Source organism: Schistocerca piceifrons, chromosome 4 (assembly GCF_021461385.2).
Source record: "Schistocerca piceifrons isolate TAMUIC-IGC-003096 chromosome 4, iqSchPice1.1, whole genome shotgun sequence".
In the NCBI taxonomy this organism is placed as follows: Eukaryota; Metazoa; Arthropoda; class Insecta; order Orthoptera; family Acrididae; genus Schistocerca; species Schistocerca piceifrons.
In genome coordinates, this window is record NC_060141.1 from 25,802,592 (window position 1) to 25,824,629 (window position 22,038).

The following is a 22,038-nucleotide window of genomic DNA, read 5'->3' on the forward strand; positions in this document are numbered from 1 at the left end:
TGCAGCCGTGACTTATTAAACTGATAGTTTGTTAATTTTCACATCTGTCAACACCTGCTTTCTTTGGGATTGGAATTATTATATTCTTCTTGAATTCTGAGGGAATTTTGCCTGTCTCATACATCTTGCTCAGCAGATGGTAGAGTTTTGTCAGGACTGGCTCTCCCAAGGCTGTCAGTAGTTCTAATGGAATGTTGTCTACGCTCGGGGACTTTTTTCGACTTAGGTCTTTCAGTGCTCTATCAAACTCTCCATGCAGTATCATATCTCCCATTTCATCTTCGCCTACATCCTCTTCCATTTCCATAATATTGTCCTGAAGTACATCACCCTTGTATAGACCCTTTATATGCTCCTTCCACCTTTCTGCATTCCCCTCTTTGCTGAGAACTGGGTTTCCATCTGAGCTCTTGATATTCATACAAGTGATTCTCTTTTCTCTGAAGGTCTCTTTAATTTTCCTGTAGGCAGTATCTATCTTACCCATAGTGATATATGCCTCTACATCCATACATTTGTCCTCTAGCCATCCCTGCTTAGCCATTTTGCACTTCCTGTCGATCTCATTTTTGAGACGTTTGTATTCCCTTTTGCCTGCTTCATTTTTATATTTTCTCCTTTCATCAATTAAATTCAATATTTCTTCTGTTACCCAAGAATTTCTACCAGCCCTCGTCTTTTTACCTACTTGATCCTCTGTTGCCTTCACTGCTTCATCCCTCAAAGCTACCCATCCTTCTTCTGCTGTATTTCTTTCCTCCATTCCTGTCAATCGTTCCCCTATGCTCTCCTTGAAACTCTGTACAACCTCTGGTTTAGTCAGTTTATCCATGTCCCATCTCCTTAAATTGCCACCTTTTTGCAGTTTCTTGAGTTTTAATCTACAGTTCATAACCAATAGATTGTGGTCAGAATCCACATCCCACCCCCCCCCCCCTCCCACCCCGGAAATGTCTTACAATTTAAAACCAGGTTCCTACATCTCTGTCTTATCATTGTATAATCTATATGAAACCTTCCAGTATTTCCAGGCTTCTTCTATGTATACAGCCTTCTTTTATGATTCTTGAACAAAGTGTTAGCTATGATTAAGTTATGATCTGTGCAAAATTCTACCAGGTGGCTTCCTCTTTTATTTCTTACTCCCAATCCATATTAACCTACTATGTTTCCTTCTCTTCCTTTTCCTATTGTCGAATTCCAGTCACCCATGACTATTAAATTTTTGTCTCCGTTCACTATCTGAATAATTTCTTTTATGTCATCATACATTTCATCAATCTCTTCTTCATCTCCAGAGCTAGTTGGCATATAAACTTGTACTACTGTAATAGGCGTGGGCTTCGTGTCTATGATGGCGACAATAATGCGTTCACTATGCTGTTTGTAGTAGCTTACCTGCACTCTTATTTTTTTATTCATTATTAAACCTACTCCAGCATTTCCTCTATTTGACTTTGTATTTATAACCCTGTATTTACCTGACCAGAAGTCTTGTTCCTCCTGCCACCGAACTTCACTAATTCCCACTATATCTAACTTTAACCTCCCCATTTCCCTTTTTAAATTTTCTAACCTACCTGCCCGATTAAGGGCTGTGACATTCCACGCTCCGATCCGCAGAACGCCAGTTTTCTTTCTCCTGATGACGATGTCCTCTTGAGTAGTCCCGATCCGGAGATCCGAATGGGGGACTATTTTACCTCCGATTTTACCCAAGAGGACGCCATCATCATTTAACCATGCAGTAAAGCTGCATGCCCTCGAGAAAAATTATGGCTGTAGTTTCCCCTTGCTTTCAGCCGTTCGCAATACCAGCACAGTAAGGCCGTTTTGGTTAGTGTTACAAGGCCAGATCAGCCATTCATCCTGACTGTTGCCCCTGCAACTACTGAAAAGGCTGATGCCCCTCTTCAGGAACCACATTTGTCTGGCCTCTCAACAGATACCCCTCTGTTGTGGTTGTTCCTACGGTATGGCTATCTGTATCTCTGAGGCACGTAAGCCTGCCCACCAGCGGCAAGGTCCATGGTTCATGGGCGGGGGGGGGGGGGGGGGGGGGGGGGAGAACTAAGCTATTGAACCCAAAAAGTTGAACAGGATCACAAAGTTTCAGCACGACAGGTCTCTTAGATCCTGAACAATGGTAAAACAAAGTTGATTATTTATTCATTTCAGTCGGAATATCAAAAAATGAGCCTTTACGAAAAGGTGGCCAGTGGCCCAACCATAATACTTATGGAGCTGTAATTTGGCAGTGCTTCATGTAAGGTCTATATGTACATCCTGTAAAAATTTCAACAACATTGGAGATGGTCAAGTGGGGAGCTTGTCTAAATTTAGGCCACTTGACATGGAATGACCCACGTGTATTTTCCTGTGTTAAACAATATGTTTCCATGTGCTATACAATTCCCTGTCGGTAGTAAGGCACCTTATATTTCCTTGGTGAACTTGAACTGTAATACGTATCTAGGCATCCAAGCTTCTAGTTTCTGAAAATTATATCCAACATTTATGTAGAAGGAGAAAATATCTCTCTACAATTGGCCAATTACGAAGTTTAATGTATGATATGTAGCCTATATAGTAGAAGAGTTTACAATGCTGTAATACACACTCTCAGTAAAGAAACTTCTAAAGAAATGCCAACTACTGCACAATATATGTAAATAGTGCACAGGGCTATAGATAGAGAAATTGTAAATTAACACATTTGGCTCTAAAAAGGGCAATGCATGAAGCTTTGAGGGATTACTGTACTAGATTTACATTGAAAGACCTCTCACGAAACTCAAATAAATTCAGGACTTATGGAAAAGTTGTCAGTGGCACCAAATTTAATGTCCGTGCATTTATGAATGACACAGGAGCATTCTGAATTTGAGTAAAATCAGAAATTCTGAACTCCATGTTTAAATGTTCCTTTAACACAGGGAAATTTAGGACTATTGTGATAATTTAGTTCTCACATCACCTCAGTGTGAGTGTCATTGATAAACAGCTGAAGTTCCTAAAACTGAGTAAAGCTCTAGGTTAGATGGAATCCCTGCCAGATTCTGCATGGAATTTGAGTAATCCCCTCTTTTAATCATAATGTCCATAGATCCATCAACCAAAAAACTGTGCCTAGAATTGCAAGAAAGCACAGGCCACATTCATCTATATCAAGAGTAAAGTGCCAGAAATATTGATTCCCAAAAAGCATTTGACACATACTATGCCAACACTTATTAATGAAAGGATGGTCATATTGAATATAAAATGAAATTTGTGACTAGATTGTGGATATATTTGTAGGGAGGATGCAGCATCTTATCTTGCCCAATCATCAAATTATGTAGAAATAACTTCTGGTGTGCCTCAGGGTAGTATGTTGGGGTTCTAGCTATTCATGTGTCATGACCTGGCATAAAATGTTAATGATAACCACCAACTTTTCACAGTCCAGTACTGCCTGATTAAAACTGCAGAAATACTGTCAGTTCTTGATAAGATTTCAAAGTAGTATAAAGACTGGCAACTTACTTTTAATGTTCAGATATGTAAAAGTGTGCTTTTCACAAAGTACAAAAAACCTAGGCTACTATGACACCATACAAATACCTGGTTGTAACAATTTGTGAGGATATGAACTGGAACGATCATATAAGTTGTCGTAGGTAAAGCAAGTGGAAAACTTCTGTTCATTCATAGACTACTGGGGAAATTCAGTGGGTCTACAAAGGAGACAGCTTACAAAACACTCATATGACTTTTCCCGGAATGTTGCTCTTGTGTGTGTGTGTGTGTGTGTGTGTGTGTGTGTGTGTGTGTGTACTTGCAGGACAGCACAAATGGTCACAGGCTTGTTTGGCCCACAGAGATGCTGAAAAACCTGGACTGGCAGACTCTTAATGATTAATACAAACTTTCCATGAAAGCCTACTAGCAAAGTTTCAAGAACCGTAATTAATCAAGAAATTTGGGAATGTGGTGAACTCCCTACATACCACTGCCATATAGATTGTGAAGAGAATATTAGCCTAATTACAGTGCCCACAGAGGAGAGAGGAGTCCAAGTAGTCATTCTTCCTGCACTCCATACGTGAATGCCAGAAGGAATCCTAACAAGTTGGTAAATCGGAATTACCTCCTGCTGTGTACTTCACGGATCAACGGAGGTGTGCAGTCCCAACCGTCGGCTTTGACCCGTGGCGTAAGGGTGTTGTGGTGTGTGATGACAAGACGGCGCGGAGTTTAGTTTTTGAGTGTGTTGTGTTTGTAGATGTCGTTTTTTTGTGGTCGGTGGTGTCCTCTGGTGGTGTGTTTATGGTTTGCGTGTTGTGTGGTGTATTGGGTTCATTTTTGTATCACTGCTTGAACTGTTCAGTTGTCAGTTGCGACTGTTCTTTAATGCATATTCTTCTACAGAAATTGGTTTCATTGAGTTAAGAATTATGTTTCCATTGTGTTTAAGTTATTGTAGTGTTGTTTGCTGTATGTTGCGTGGTAAGTTGTTTAATTTAATTTGTGGCTGCTTTTGTTAGGTATGGATATGACTGATAAATACAGTAGTGCTTGTTTGCTGGCTGAAATGGGGGATGATATGCTCTTCCTCATTAAATTCTTGCAGTTTTTTGGGCTGCTGGCTGAGATCATGAAATGCAGCATGTTTCGGCAGAAGATGCGGTTGGCTAAAGTTCCGGCGTCTCGTACTAGGGACTGCTACATGTGGCGCTGCCGAAGGGACAACCTTTGGGGCCACATAAGGTGTGGTGCCTGGTTTGAAAGGTCTAGTTTGGGCAAGAGAGAGAGAGTTTTGATGTCGTATTATTTTTGTTATAGATCCTCTCATAATTTTTGTGCACATGAGACTGGTGTGAGTGAGAGGACTGTTTTTGACTGGTTTTCGTATTGTAGGGAAGTTTGTTCTGAATATATTAAGTACAGGGGTAAGTTGGGTGGGCCTGGGGTCATGGTGGAGGTTGAAGAGTCGCAGTTTGGGAAGAAGTATGGGAGGGGTAAGTCTCTGGTTTGTTTATGGGTGGGGGGGGTGGTTATTCAAAGTGTGTTTTTAGGGTTTTGGAGGGATGTACAAAGAAGGAATTGGTGGGATTAATTGAGGAGTATATAGAGGAGGGTAGTACAATAGTTTCTGATGCTTTCTCATCTCATAGGGGGTTGGGCCAGAGGGGGTATGATCATTTAGTTGCTAACCATAGTTTAGAATTCAAGAATTATGAGACTGGGGCATGCACAAATATGATAGAGGGGTTTTGGGGGACAGTTGAGTCAGTTATTGGGAGGGGGAAGAGGCGCTCTTCTAACCTTCAGTGTCATTTGGATGAGTATTGTTGGTGGAAGAGCGTCCCTGGGGCCTATTGCATTGTTTGCATTTTTTTAAGGGCTATTAGTAAAATGTATAGGCCAAAGGTGGTTGATTAAGGATGTGTAGGGGGACTGCAGCTCGGGCGGGTGGGGTGGGGGGGGGGGATGGGGGGAGAGTTGTTGGTTATGTTTGTGGATGTAGGTGGGTGGGGGGTGGTGGTTGTTTTATGATTATGTTGTGGAGGATCTTTTTTGTTGCAGTTGTTTTTGAGTTGTAGTGTATGATTGAGATTTGTTTATTTTTTTGTATTTATTTGTTGATGGACCTTTGATTTTTGGGTAGGGTGAAGGTTTGATTCCAAGTTTGTTTGTTTAGGTGTTGGTTTTGTGGTATTGATAGTTGTGATGGTGGTGTTATTTTTGGAGTTTCTGGGGTTTTATATTGCGGTATCGACAATTGCGGTTGAGCTATGTAGGTGAAGGGAAGTGACTGATTCCGGAGGATATTGTGAGTGTAGTGGAATTTGGGAATTTTGTTTTGTTGGGTCGTGTTGTCATTTTGTGTGATTTGGGATGGTGGTGTGTGTTTATATTTAGTTTGCCCCCACCCAAAAATTCCCTGTCCCATGCTGCTCTTGTTAATTTGATTATATTTTTGGAGGAAGATGTGTGTGTTGGGTTTTTAATTTATTTTCGTTGTTGTTGTCATGTTTTCCTAATGATATCATAGGCGCCACATTGGGGTTGTTGTGAATGGTTGTTTCCATCATATTGGTGACGTCATTGGTCAAAGCAGGCGGTTGGAATCGGACACTTATGTAATTCCCACTTCACAGTGGTTTTGCTGCAGAGTAGATATGTAAGTTATAGATGAAGCTATATTGTAGTTAAAGTTTGACGGTGATAATGATAAACTGTAAATGTTAAAAATGTAAGTGTCGTGTGACTAGGGCCTCCTGTCGGGTAGACCGTTCGCTAGATGTAAGGCTTTTGATTTGATGCCACTTCGGCGACTTACGCGTCAGTGGGAATGAAATGATGATGATTAGAACAACACAGCAAACAGTCCCTGAGTGGAGAAAATCTGCGACCCAGCCGGGAATCGAACCCGAGCCTTTAGAATTGACATTCTGTCGCGCTGACCACTCAGCTGCCAGGGCCAGACAGCTGTAAATGTTCAGTTTCTTTAAAGTGCAGAGTATACAGTACCCATCCACTTTTGGTCTTGTCAGCCACTAAATAAAGTGTTAACTACACTGTTGAATCCCAAGTTTTATTTCAATGAACATTCTTATTTTATCATCCACTGGCACTACTATTTCTTGGAAAAGAAAGCTGACTACCCTCAGTGATGGTAGATTAAGAATATGAATTATATTGCATAGATATATTGGTGGCACTGGTTGAGAGAGTTGGGCCTCGTTCTTCCCACACTACCTTTTTCCTTCTGGGTGAGGTTAGATTTCTCCTCTCTCTGTATCCCCACTGTTAGAACTCGGCTTTAACACTGCAGTCGAAACTTTGTCTTTAGCTATGTCATCAGTTTTTGGTTTTCTTTTATCCTCCGAAAATGTCATGACCCAGTTTTGGAATGGATGACATTATCCAGTTCTTGGCAAAGTCCAGAGAATCTAGAATTACGAGATAATGAATACAAGGCATGCAGTAGAAGGAATAAACCCATGAGGTTTAGGCCTGAAGTATTTATTTAAAAATGTCACAATACACCCTTTTAATATTGATGATGTGCAGTGAGCTCAGTGCAGTTAGAAATCAATATGGTTGTATGTGAAGACCTGCAATTAACTAAGTGGATGTCAGTAAAACTAAATCTGCATAGGTTCAAGTGCTGGCCAACTGGAGAGACCCTCACAGCTTTTGGATAGTGGCAGCAAAATGTCACCAATTTATTAGGGAGAGCAGGAAGAGATTGTGGAAACAGTTCCTAGCTGCAGTTAACCATTCCACCAAAAGCACAGTTGTATGGGAGGCCATCAGGATGATTTCTGGGAGATGACCAGTGCTGTAAAGGGGAATGGTAGTCTCTAGACCACTCCACAAAACATTGTTCAGATTATGGTGGCCTATTTTGCCACAGTTACCATGACTGCCATTCATAGGCCAGCTTACCGACACTACAGAGGGGCAGCTGAGAGGGGCACTTGGCACTTCAGTTCCACTAGTGATGAAGAATACATCTTCTCCATATGGGAGTGGGATTCTGCATTTGCTGCCACTCATGACACATTACCTGGCTTCAATAGCGTCTATTATAGTATGCTACAGCACCTCCTAGGATGTAGCGAAGAAATCCTCCTTGCCCTTTTTTACCTCATTTAGGTGTCAGGTCACTTTCCCGACTCATGGCGAGAGTCCGTTTTAATTACACTTTTAAAACCTCGAAAGGACCAAACATATCTGAGCAGTTATCATAGTGTTGCTCGTACTAATTGTGTGGGAAAGACCTTGGAGCTGATGGTCAACCACTGCCTTGTCTGGATCTTAGAATCCTGACAGCTCCACCTTTGATAACCTGGCCCTCCTTGAAGCAGCTATACAACCGGTTTCCTGTGCCAGCATCACTTCCTGGGTATGTTTTTTTTAACATCAAGAAGGCCTGCTGTATTAGTCAGCAGCATATTATCCTCAGGCAGCTCCTTGAATGGGGTTTTCAAAGAAATCTTCCCATCTATGTATGGTCCTTCCTCTCACATTGCTATTTTAGGTACTGAGTTGGTGACTTCCTCTCTGACCACTGTGAGCAGGAGAATGGTGTCCTCAAGGTAGTGTTTTAAGTGCGATTGTCTTTGCCATAGCTATTAGTAGTATCACATCCATTGTTGCATGTCCCTTCGACTGTTATTTGTTTGTTGACATTTCTCTGTCTTTTGCTCCTCTTGGAGCCTTGCAACCACAACTCATCAGATACAACTGATTCTTCGTTGGTTGGATGAATGGACAGAGAAGAGGTTTTTAAATTCTAAAATAAGAAGTCTGTGTGCATTCTTGTTTAATCATTCCTGTTCAGTTTGAAGCAATCCTGTGTTGCAGATGGTGAACACTTGTTCTTAATTTTAAAGACTCACTGAGGTTTCTGGGCCTTGTACTTCGCTCGAAACTTATATGTTTGCCACACCTCAGGGATCTGGAAAGATGGTCCCTGAAAGCACTTAATATTTTAAAATGTCTTAGCCACAATTCAAGGGAAGCAGATCTGACATGTCTGCTCTGGTTATGTGGTGCCTTTGAGCTGTCTCAGCTTGTTTATGCATGCACTGAGTACAGCGATACTGTCTTATTTAAAGATGTTGGATGTGGTGGACCATGAAGGACTTAGGGTGGCTCCCAGGGCCTTTTGAACCAGCCCCGTACTGAGCCTTTGTGTTGAGGCTGGTGAGCCACATTTCACGTCAGGGGACATCTCCTCGTGATGTGACATGGCTACAAAACACCGTCCATGCTATACACGCTGCATACCATATCATTGCTTGGCCACCAATGGGAAGGCATTGAGAAACTAGGATTTGTGGAATTCGCATCAAGGATTGCCTTTCAGAGATGAGTGTGGCTGGTTTTAACATTTTGCACCAAGTTTGGAGCAGATCTCCAACTTCGCTCCGACAGAAACCCTGATTTATTGTAGATATGACAAATTTTATGAAAGACTGTACTCTCAGTTCTACATTCCAATCTTTTCTTTTTTCCCTTGAACACTTTCTCATCTGCTCTGATACCCTTAGTACCCTGCAATTGTTGCAGCACATGTACCCAGCATGGAAATTGGCCCAAATTGTACACAACTAACTGTACTTACCACAGTGGCAGGGGAAGCAGGTGTCATTCTGTTGGATACCAGGGCATGTGGGGATTTCAAAGACGCCCACATGGAACATAATGTTACAGGAGCGCCATTCCCCTGCAGGCTCTCATTTCACTGATGCATCACAGATCCATATAGTTGTGGGAGGAGGAGTGGCTGGCAGTGATTGACAATAAGCTGCAGTTAGTGGAGCCAGCTGTCCAGCCATGGATATCCTCATGCCGTTTGCTCCCGTGAAATGAGGTGGCCCTGACCAGCCTCTTAATTGGGCACTTCCCCCTAACACATGGCTTTTTATTTCCGCGAGAAGAACCCCCCCCCCCCCCCCCAACTGTCTGTAATGCCTGTGATGTGCTTTTCAGTGTACTCCACATTCTAACTGAGTGGATTTTGTTTTGTGACAAGTGGACGGGAGCAGATTTAGATGGAGATCTGTCCTCTATTTTATCTGACGACAAGATTAGTGTGGTCAAGCATTTACTTTTTTTTATGTATGTGGACTCTGGTCTAAGGTTTTAGTGTGTTGCAGAGTGGCTGGCTCTTCCACTTTTATTCCAATGATCAGCCAGCTGCATGTATATCCTGTATTCTTATAATGATTTCCACAGCTTTTTCTCCTTGTTATTGCGTATTAGATCAGCCAACCTAATTTTCATTGTTTTGTATGTGACCAAGTTTTCAGGCTTTCTTTTACGTTTTTATTCGCAGTTCTGATTTAAGTACATTTATGATCTTCCTCTCCACCATCTCATTACATTTTCGAGTGGGCTCTAAAGACCTTGCTGTCTTGCATCCACAAAATAATCATCCTGTGAAATGGCATGGCTGATTTACTTCCTCTTCAATGAAACTATCTGAGCTTTTACTCTGTCTCTAATGACCTCGATGTTGATGGGGCGTTAAACCCTAATCTTCCTTCCTCTTTTCCCCAGTTATTATGCTCTGGGGCTTGCGGACACTTTTGGGTGTGCACATGGTCTGGTGCTTCTACTGCGGATATGTATTGTGTCATGCCGTTGCAAAAGATGTCACAATAGTGAAGTAGCTGTTGCTTGTTTGTGCAGAGGAGATGATGTACTGTTCTTGGTTTGTCCAGTTTAGTATCTCAGCTGGGAGTTTCTTATTGATGGGTGTCATGCAGAAAATATTTAGGGAGAAACATGGTAGAACATCTTCAACAGTGAGACAATTGTGATGTGGAAAATGACTGGCAAAATTTGTGGGGACATAGTCCCAAAAGTTCTGCAGAGGTAGCCATGATATGAACTGCCAACTTAGTTCTGGCTTAAATTGGATGTTGATGTGGCAATTGGTCTTCATTATGCTGATGTCTTGTTCATTACTGGTTGTTAAATGTATCTCCTTGAAAGTTCTTTGACCCAAGATGGGCACTAGTTCTTCCTATGGATGGATGGTAAACCCTTGGATGAGAGTCTTATGGGGGTGATTGTTGGGAATGCAGGACGACAGCTTAGGCTATCTTCAATCAGAAAGATTCCCAGTAATTAGTAATAAAATGATATTTATTAAATGTGAATAAATACTCAACTTAAATGATGCTTCTTCAAGTGAAATGTCCAGCACAATTAGATATTTGAAATTATTACAAGTCCTGTAAAACATTAAAGTCTTATCACTGGGCCTGTGAATGATGCCTATGAAGAGTCCAGAGCTGGCCTGTGATGCCTACAGTGCCCTAAATCTTGGGGACAACCAATGAACACTGCATCTTGTAGGCTCAGCGGTAACTGGAGACTGTACATGATTTGTCACTCTGAAGAGAATGATCCTCCGCAACTCAGTGCTCTGGTATTTAACGAGGCATCAACTAATCACCATCCACACGTGTGATGCCCACGGATTGGTAGCTGCAGCCCCTGGCAGACTTTGCCATAGTTTGTGCTATCAACCCGTACTGCTGCTGTGCTCTGAATGTTTCGAGCATGGATTATCGATTGTGGTGTGTGTGAGCACCGTCACCACAGCAATGACCTGGTCTATGTTGCTAGAGGAGATGAGGAGAACAACTGAATGGATTTTTTGTTACAAGATGCTGAAGGAAATAAGAATTCTTGAGTGTAGTGCCTTTGGTAGAAGCTGTGAGACTAACCATGATTTTCATTCTTTTAAATTCAATGTATGGTGGAACTTTTTGCTCTTGTGGCTGTAAATCCCTGTAAATTTAATGTCTGTCAGATTCATTTTTTTTATCCATGTCAGCAGCTCACATTAGTTGAATTTGTAATAAGAACAGAGTTATGAACATTTTACATGTACATCTGTACTTTGCAAGACAATGTACAGTCTGAGATGCAGACTACATAATGTAACAGTATCATTTTCTCCCGTTGCAATTCAATTCACCGATTGTCCCGGGGAAGAAAGCATCAATATCTATCAGTATTAGCCCAAAGTGCTCTACTTTTAATGTCATGATCATTACAGGAGATGTATGTAAGAGAAAATAGCTTCTTTCTTTATTTGGTTTTAATGTGTGCTCTTGAAATTTTTTGAGTAAGGCTGTCTGTGGCACACAAAATCTTTCTACTCTTGCAATGTTTTATGCTGCAGGTTGTTGGGCGTTTCAGTAACACACTCACACAGACTACCCTAACCTGTGTCAAATCTTACAACTTTTCTTTGCATCTTTTGTGTCTCCTTGTTTAATCCAACTTGATAGTGATCCCAAATCTACAAACAATACACTAACTAATGACATAACACTAAGAATGTCCTTCTGAAATGATATACCCATAAATTAAATAATGTAGGCAATCATAGAGAGCTGCGAATAGTGTTAAAATTATGATGACATTTATTATTTACTTACTTATGATGTATCTATATTGTATCAATCCAAAATTTGGCCTTTACTGAGCCAAACTGTGAACAACTATCTGACGTAGAGAGCAATCTATCATCTCAACTATTGTCTGTGTCTCATCCTGTCCATGTCAGATTTTTTCCTTCTTCTTCAAATTTACTTGCTTTTCATGGCCTCTGTGTGCAGTCTGTTGAATTAGTATAATAGAGTATGGGTTTGTTGAAAGTATGGTTGTAATGGGTGGTTCAGATTTTTGTATCATTATGAAAGCCAAAAAAGAATGTGGGCTTCCAGTTGATATCTGGAAGTAAATTAGTTTGCACTAAATTGCTTTGCTCAGTATATTACAATTTAAAATAAAAATATTTCATTTTTCTTTCAGATTCTCCCTCGTGGTGTAAGTGGTGATGTTTATAACCTTGCAGACTGTATTCTACAGCAGGCTCTTGTGGGGCCAGGACCAAACCAGCTGGTGCTTTCATACCTTAAACACTCCCTAAGCTCTCAGGTAACACAGACTATATGTATGTGCATAATCTGCACAACAAATTAATAAAATTACCTAATATTCTTAGCTGAATAGGATTTGTAGAAATCTTAATGCATTGTGTCTAAAACAGTGCTAGTGAACATTCATGAAAGGAGACTGCTCCAGTTGCTATATGTACATTATTTGTTTATTAATCAAATTGAATAGTAAGATGTGTGGGATAAAAGGAATGATAGTAGTAGAATATAAGTTTCAGAAAAAGTTTCAGAAATAAATTCTATCAGTTTTTTTAACAGTTAACTATAATGCAACTCCTGTATCCTGTTTTTGCTTTACATAGATTAGAAATAAACATGTTCTCTCTGTGTACCAGCTGCAAGGAACCTTTAACCTAGAGGCTCAGTCTAATCTCATTTCACTTACATTATCATTTCTGTGGTAAACAGTATGTGTGTACATTGCATCGTAGAATGCTATATGCAGCTGCCCAGGCATTCAGTTGTTGAAAGCCTAATTTTGTGACATGACTGATGTCTCATAACATGAGTAGTTCAAGAGCCAGTCAGAAAGTAACGCCTTTTATTTTTTCCCCTCTTTCATTAAGTTGGGAAGGTAGTAACCATGAATTTGGTACACTTCTGATAACTTTGTGCAGTCCACTCTGAGTTTTACATCAACAGATTGCAATACTGTACCAATTTAGAAACTGGTCACTTTGGTATATGTATAAGATGATGATCTGTGATTGAATTCCTTTCTGCAGAAGGTGAAACATCCAAACACATTTGTGAAATGCTGAAGAAATTGTATGGAGTTGGTATGGTGGACATCAGCACTGTTAGCCAATGGGTTTGTTGCTGTAGAGAAGCTGAATGGCACACACAGTTGGCTGACATAATGCTGAGCGGGCAGCCCGCAACTTGTACCATCACATGACATCCAGCATGTTGATCAAATCACCTGTGACAGCCACTGGGTAACGAGAGATGAGTTGCGTCACCAATTATCCTTCAGTAAAGGCAGTGTAATGACTATTATTGAAGAACTGGGCTACTCTAACATATCTGTATGCTGGCTGGCAAAAATTTACCAACCAGAATAAAGAAGGAAGGAAAACAATTGAATCCAATCAGCTGTGGTACTTCACTATGGAGGGGTATGAGTTTTAGGTGAAAACTTTGACTAGAGACAAGACTTACGGTACTTTTATGCTGCAGCCACACTTCTGGCACCTCGCTGCTCAGTGCTGGTACATTGCATCTCATTGTTAATTGGGAACTTTGTTACCTTAACACTGCAGCCTCGCCGCTTGACATAATACTGCTCACTGGTTGTGCAGGCATCTCACTTCTCATCTGGTTGCAGCTGTTCTCATTGTGAGTTAAATGGATTACTTACAATGTATGAGGCAAAAATGATATTCTTGGCATCATCTGAAGACAATAGTAGTAGTTCATTCATGCTAAAAATGTAGTTATTGAAAAGGAGAAAGCAAAAGAGGTATGGGTGCACACTTTGAATCCAGACTGTCCACTCTGCACATACTTCCATCAGTTATAATAAGTTGTCAAAAATAATCCAGAGTGCTTTTTCAGAAAATTGTGAATGTCACAACATCTTTTCCAGTTTATTTTAAATACTATTGAAGCAGAATAGTATAGAGGAAGCCTCTCAGCCTACAAGACTCGGGCAGTCACAGAGGGTGGGGTTATTTGTAGATAGGAGCTCCAGTGTTAGGCACGTAATGGACCCCAATAGTGACAATGGCTGCCAAGGAGTTGAAGGAATCCAGTGTGCACTCTGTGCATAATGGAAGCATCATCCAGGATGTAGAATGTGTCCTTCTAAATGCTTTGAAGAGCATAAGATGCAGCGTGCTGCAGGTGGTGCCTCATAATTATGTTTGCTACTTTAGATTGGAAGAAATTCTCTCTGGTTTTGGGTGGCTAGCTGAAGTGGTGAAGACTGCTAACCTTGCTTGTAAGGTGAAGGCAAACAGGACCAATTGTTGATCTTTGGTACAGAGCAGGGCGGAGGGCCTAAATCAGAGGTTCAGATGCTTGTGTGACTGTGTAGGCTGCAGATTCCTCAGCTTGTGGTTGGATGGTGGGATATTGGGTCCCATGTAATAGGTCAGGAGTCCACTATACACAGGATGTGACTGCACAGGTAACGGGGGCTGTGTGGAATGAACTGGACAGTTTTCTAGATTAGAGGGTCCCAGGAAAGAAAAAAAAGGGCACCTGTCTTAAAGAGAGAAGGTCAAACACTGAACAAGGGGTGACCTAGAAACCATAGATATTGTCGTAGCTGTGTTTAGAAAGAACCAGAGCTCCAGGTGCTAATAAAAAGCACTGAAGCACAAATCTTTATAGGTACTAAAACCTGACTAAACCTGGAGGTAACGTAATCCAAAATTTTTACAAAGGATGTAGCTATGTTCAGAAAGGATAGGTAATGTTACAGTTGATGGTGGCAAGTTTGTTGCTGTTAGAAGTAGATAGTTCGTATGAGTTACTATGGATTGGTAGAAGTTATATTTGACAACTGAAATAAATTAATAATTGGTTCCTTTTACTTACCTCCTGATTCAAGATGATACACTTGCTGAACCGTTCAAAGAAAACCTGAGTCTCATTTCAAATAGGTACCCAACTCATACAATCATCTTTGGTGGTGAATTCAATCTACCCTTGGTATCTTGTTGAAAATACATTTAAAGTTGGTGGTAGGTATATTATATCATCCAAAATCATACTAAATGCTTTCTCCAAAAATTATTTTGGACAATTAGTTCAGGAACCCACGTGAAGTGTAAATGATTTCAAAAACATATTCAGTCTCTTAGCAACAAATAATCACAAGCAAACAGAGAACATTATGACAGAGACAGGGTTTGGCGACCACAAGATTACTGTTGTGAAAGTGAATACTGTAACATCCAATCCCACCAAAAATAAACACAAAATATGTATATTTAAAAAAAAGCAGATAAAAATTTGCTTGGTGCCTTCCTAAGAGACAGCGTCCATTTCTTCCAAACTAACTACGAAAGCGTAGACCAGATTTGGCTTAAATTGAGAGAAATAGTATCAACAGCAATGGAGAGATTTAGACCAAATTAATTAATAAGAAATAATACTGACCCTCTAAGGTACACAAAACAGGTCAGAACACTGTTGTATAAGCAATGAAAAAAGAAACATGCCAAATTTAAAAGAATGCAAAATCCCCAAGCTTGGCGAAATTTTACAGAAGCTCAAAAGTTAGCATAATCTTCAATGCAAGATGCTTTTTATAATTTCCACAACAAAATTCTGTTGTAAAATATGGCAGAATATCCAAATAGATTTTGGTCGTATGCGAAGTACAATAGCGGCAAGGCACAGTTGATACCTTCACTGCGCATTAGCAGTGGTAATGTTACTGATGATAGTTCCACTAAAGTGAAGTTACAAAAACAGATTTTCAAAATTCTTTTGCCAACAAAGGCGAGGTAAATATTCCACAATTTGAATCATGGAACTGTTGTCAACATGAGTAACTTAGAAGTAGATATCCTTGGTTTTGCAAAGCATCTTAACTCATTTAACAAAGGCAAGTCCTCTGGTTCAGATTGTACATGAACTAGATTCCTTTCAGAGTATGCTGATATAATAGCTCTGTACTTAACAGTCATCTAGAACTGCTCGCTTGATGAAACATCTGTACCTTTTCCACTGATGGCAACTCCCACATGCTTTACAAAATATAAACAAACCAAAGAGTGTGGTTTGATTATATTTTGTAAAGTATGAGGGAGTCGCCATCGGTGGAAAAGTGCCCGTTTCATTTGATATTTGACGATACTGGAAAGAATACATTATGTTTTCCAGAGCAGTGCCTGGCACAAGAATAAAAACAATGCACGACCCCCACAATACTCCAAACTAAATTGTACCATATGATGATGAATCGCCAGGCGATTTGAAACCGGTCATGAATAAATAAAAATTGAAGAAAAAACAGCAATTGGTTGCAGTAATTCCTGAAACCTTTAAGAAGACAGTCGCAGTGTCCCAAATCCAGAATAGATAAAAGTTTTAATTACAGCGTACTCTGAGGCAGTTAATAAGCCATTTTTTCCTGCATTTCATATGCAAATGAAATGGCAAGAAACCTTAATGTTCTGGTACAGCTGGAATTACCTCTGCCATCCACTTTGCAAAATATAGATGTAGGTGGAGGTGTATATGTATACTATGTGTGAAACCATGTAAATGAAGTTCAGTCCTCTCAATGGCAACACTTCTAAGAGTGACCTTGAAGCAGCCAGTTACAGCTCAAGTTTCAGGACTGACTGTGATGTTGACGCCAACCGCAAACCATCTTCATATTCTTCCCTGTTGAGGATCTTAGTGAGCAGTGGGGTGGACAGTAATGGTTTATATTAAATGTGCCAGGAAGACTGTGGGCTTTTTTCATCATTGCTGGTGTACTCTTGCCTCCTTTTTCTCTACATGTAACCTGAGTCCAGAAGGCTGTCAATGGAATGGCATGACACAACATCACAGACAAGGGAAACATTTGGAACAGTGCATTCTGCTGGGAAAGTTATGGTGACAGTCTTTTGAGATGCAGAGTGTGTAATTCTTGTTAAATTTTTGGAGACAGGGAACACAGTAAACTCTATCCAGTACGTAAACTCTATCCAATGCATGAAAAAAAAAAAAATTCAAGGCATATCTTCAGTGTTTTTGTCCATCAAGTGTTATGGTTGCGCCGGCCGAAGTGGCCATGCGGTTAAAGGCGCTGCAGTCTGGAACCGCAAGCCCGCTACGGTCGCAGGTTCGAATCCTGCCTCGGGCATGGATGTTTGTGATGTCCTTAGGTTAGTTAGGTTTAACCAGTTCTAAGTTCTAGGGGACTAATGACCTCAGCAGTTGAGTCCCATAGTGCTCAGAGCCATTTTGTTATGGTTGCTGTTCTTCTTTTGTCTGGCGTTGCAAGACCACACAGTAGTCACTTCACCACTCGTGACCACTTTAACACACTAACTGTGCACCATCAGACTTCCACCTCTTCGACCCACTCAAAGAAGCCCACTGGAGTTATCACTTTGAAGATGTGAAGACTGAAAAATTCTGTGTGCCATTGGCCGAGGAAGTAGGACAATGCTTTTTACCACCTCATATACAGGGTGTTACAAAAAGGTACGGCCAACTTTCAGGAAACATTCCTCACACACAAAGAAAGAAAATATGTTATGTGGACATGTGTCCGGAAACACTTACTATCCATGTTAGAGCTCATTTTATTACTTTTCTTCAAATCACATTAATCATGGAATGGAAACACACAGCAACAGAACGTACCAGCGTGACTTCAAACACTTTGTTACAGGAAATGTTCAAAATATCCTCCGTTAGCAGGATACATGGCTCCACCCTCTGTCGCATGGAATCCCTGATGCGCTGATGCAGCCCTGGAGAATGGCGTATTGTATCACAGCCGTCCACAATACGAGCACGAAGAATCTCTACATTTGGTACCGGGGTTGCGTAGGCAAGAGCTTTCAAATGCTCCCATAAATGAAAGTCAAGAGGGTTGAGATCAGGAGAGCGTGGAGGCCATGGAATTGGTCCGCCTCTACCAATCCATCGGTCACCGAATCTGTTGTTGAGAAGCGTACGAACACTTCGACTGAAATGCGCAGGAGCTCCATTGTGCATGAACCACATGTTGTGTCGTACTAGTAAAGGCACATGTTCTAGCAGCACAGGTAGAGTATCCCGTATGAAATCATGAGAACGTGCTCCACTGAGCGTAGGTGGAACAAAACTAAAATGAGCTCTAACATGGAAATTAAGCGTTTTGCGGACACATGTCCACATAACATCTTTTCTTTATTTGTGTGTGAGGAATGTTTCCTGAAAGTTTGGCCGTACCTTTTTGTAATGCCCTGTATATTTGTTCTCAAATGGGAGTGCCTCGACCCCATTTAGAGTTCACCTGGTATTTGACTGAAAAGAACCACAGCTGTGTAACTTGCCGGATTGCAAAAAGTCCCCTTCAGTCATCAGACTGTGACTGACATCCTTTTATCCTATCTTTGCTCAAAATGTGGAACATTGTGGTATCTAGACTTCACTTTTCATTTAAAACTGATATAATTTTCACATCTAAAGAGGCAAAGGTCAAAAGCAAATGAATATTGTAAAGTGTCTTCCTTAGTCATGGATGCTAGGGAAGATACAGATCATGAGAAGCTCAAATTTTACTAGTTTTGTGACACCCAAGCTTGGTTGTGGATTCATGGTGTATGATTCAATATGCATGTACAGTTCATGATCTTGTATCCGTGTTCCATTAGAACATTTTGTTTCAGAAAGTAAGTTTGCTCAAGAAAATTATAAAATTATGAGACAGGCCATGTCTTACCTTCAGAAGGCAATTTTTTTAGTGCTGCTGATAGACATGTATAAAAGATAAAAGTGCTGGAAACTATCATTGCTTTCGGACCTATTAGTTCGCCTCGGGAAGATAATCACTGGCCATAGTCCTGAAGGTGAGAACTGGCCATTAGGCTAATAACCGGTGCTTTAGAAACTGTTCCTGTATGCAGCCCCTGTGCTGAGGCTTGTGAGCTGCCATTATACACATATTTTGAAACGCTGTCTCTCCTTAAATCATCAGGAATTCACAGTGTTTGTGGTTTGGGATTGGAGGCAGTTTTTGTGAATCGTATTCATAAGTGGTGAATCTGTTAGAGATTCATGCAAACATGGGTCTGGTAGCACTTGCTGTGGGCCTAATTACTGTCCTCAACCAGGAAGGGAATCATTCCTAATCCTGCTAAAGGGTGCTGATGAAAGCAAATTAAGTTTTTTGTTGAAGTTTACGTTGGTACTGGAAATGTATTGAGGTACTTCAACATATTTGACACCATGGTAAGCATATTTAGTCATTGGAGGCATGTAAATGTGTACTCTGAAATCTTTTTCTAATGTTTTTATATGTTTCACTTTGCAGCTTGTATCATATGCTGCTGTGCTACAGAGGATCAGTAAATATGACAGCTTCAATAAACCATACTGCACAATTAGTCTGCTGGATTTCTTGGACACAATCAAGGTATATAATGCACATGATAATTGCAAGAACATGATTATAGAAACACTTGGTGTAGGATTGTCATTATTCAGAGCCCAGAGCAGCATTTTTAAAAATCATTTGACCTTCTTCTTCTTCTTCTTCTTCTTCTTCTTCCTCTTCCAGCAGCTGGATTGTTGTACGATTGACATGATAACAGAACAGGCTCTCACCCATTGTTAAAATTGTGAGAGTGTTTTTTAATGTAATAGCATGAGTATGACTAAAAATAATAATATGTTAATTAAATGTTAACTAATCATGTATATATATCCTGTAAACTGACTTGTTACTCATCACCTTGATAAAAGAATTGCTCAAATGATCTATGGAACATGAGTAATTAACAGACAAACATAGTATCATCAGACTTTCAAAATAAATTATTTCAGTGAAGAAGAAAGACTACAATGCCAGGTGCAACTAGAAGAAGGTAGTGGTCAATTATAGACCGATGAATAATTATTTGTTTTACTTATGGAGGGAACTATTTTACGAACTGTAGGCATCAGTGATTCTTTATTAATGTAAACTCTACATTTCATTGAAATGAATAGACTTGTTCCCTATTCATTTGTAGTAAAATGTTGATGAGCCAAAACATTATGATTGCTGCCTATCCCAACAGTGAATAGCACTTGGTGGCCTAGTGAGCATTTTACATGGTAAACAATGCTTATAAGTGGATGTAGCTGTCTCTAGTGATGATATGAGTTGAAAATTAGGAAATCCACTGACAGAAGTGACTTTGGCAAAGGGCAGACTGTTATGGTTCGGTACCTGGGAATGAGATCTCAGAAACAGCCAAGCTGGTTCACTGTTTGCATGCTGCTGTCATGAAAGTGTGTTCAAAGTGATTGGAGAATGGTGAAACCACAAATAGGCAAAAAGTTGTTAGACATTCCTGCTCTATCACAGAATGTGTAGACTGGAGATTTGTTCAATCTGTGAAGCTGGATAGGTGGCAGAGCTGATGGCAGAGTCTAGTGCTGACACAGGTGGAAGTGTTTCAAAGTGCATCATTCAGTGCACAGTATTGGATGTAAGGGTCTGCAGTAGATGTGTGTTCTCTTGTCGAGGCATGGGAATCAGTAAGATTGGATGAATCACATTTCTTGTTACACCAAGTTGGTCTTCTCCAGATATGCCATTATCCAGGAGAATGGCTGCTCAAAATTTGCACCACACCACAGATGCAGGCCAATGGGGATAGTATTATTCTATCACCTGGACTACCATGGGACCTATGTTAAGTGAAGACACTTTGACAGCTGTGGACTAAGTATGTATTACTGCCGACTGCCTGCATCATTTCATGCTTGACGTCTTCCCTGACGGCAATGGCATCTTCCAGCTAGGTAACTGTGTGTGTTCACAAGGTCATAATCATGCTACATTGATATCAGGAACATTATAGTGAACTCATATTGTGGTCTTGGTCACCAGATTCACCTGATCTGAACTCTATGTAGGATATCTGGAATGTTATCAGGCTCCAGCTGTGTGACGACAAACTATCAGTTGTAATTTATGGGAATAGAAATCTGATGCTACATACCACCAGAAACTGATCGATGACTGTTGTGCCGCATTCCAAAGGTTAAGCATGATTAAGCTGGTAGTCGTAATGTTTTGGATCATCTGTGTATCTTTCCTATATGTCTTTTGGTAGACCTGATATAACTATGAATAGCAAATTCTTTAGGGAAGAAATCCCCTGTAAACCACTTATTATAGTAACAATTAGAAGTCATACTATTTTAAAGAATATATCAATTATTTATGCTCTTCAGGGAGGTATTACTTGCCGAGGCAAGCCTGAAGAAGGGCTCTTAGCTGGTGCTGCAGTTTCATTAGTGGGATGGTTGCTGACATGTATACAGTATGCCTTGGAGAAACAACAGTCGGAAGTTAGTACAAACACAGAATTGTTGCAGGCCTTATTGGAGCGTCCATCAGCTTTGATTAATGATATCCTTCATTGTCGATTCATGAGGGCTGTTCTTTTCCTTGGTAAACACGAGTGTCCTGGTAAGTGAAAACTACATAAATGAATATTTCTGATTTTGTGAAATTATTTTTCATTGGTGATTTGCAGTGCTCACAAATATTTACTAATAATTACAATCTTTGCTGTCTTACATGATTAATCTGTATGATGATGAAGAATGCTGATATTTTTGTTATTTACCAGCTTAAATTTAACTACTGATAAATTTATCTTTCTGATGTCCAGTCTAATGAAAAATCTACTTTCAAAAAGTTTATCAAGTAAAATCATGTTTTCCTGTAGATCACATTGTCTGTACTGCTTTGCATGGTCCATGCAAGCTAATATCCCATTTTTACCATTCCATCTTGTATCCTCAGTCTACTATTTACCACATCTACGCTAATTTTTTGAGTCTTTGTGTCCTTTACCCAAATGCTTGCATTTCTGCTGTAGCTTTGTTTTCTTCTTCT

General features: G+C 40.3%; 1 protein-coding gene across 1 annotated transcript in view; it reads left to right on the plus strand.

Moving 5' to 3' along the window:
• The window catches only part of LOC124794817 (mediator of RNA polymerase II transcription subunit 24), a 149,414-nt gene that overhangs the window by 5,825 nt on the left and 121,551 nt on the right, over window positions 1-22,038 (plus strand). Inside the window, exons 2-4 of the mRNA XM_047258476.1 lie at window positions 12,337-12,462; window positions 19,456-19,557; window positions 21,369-21,606. Coding sequence (XP_047114432.1) covers window positions 12,337-12,462; window positions 19,456-19,557; window positions 21,369-21,606 — 466 coding nt within the window. The remainder of the gene's footprint in view (window positions 1-12,336; window positions 12,463-19,455; window positions 19,558-21,368; window positions 21,607-22,038) is intronic.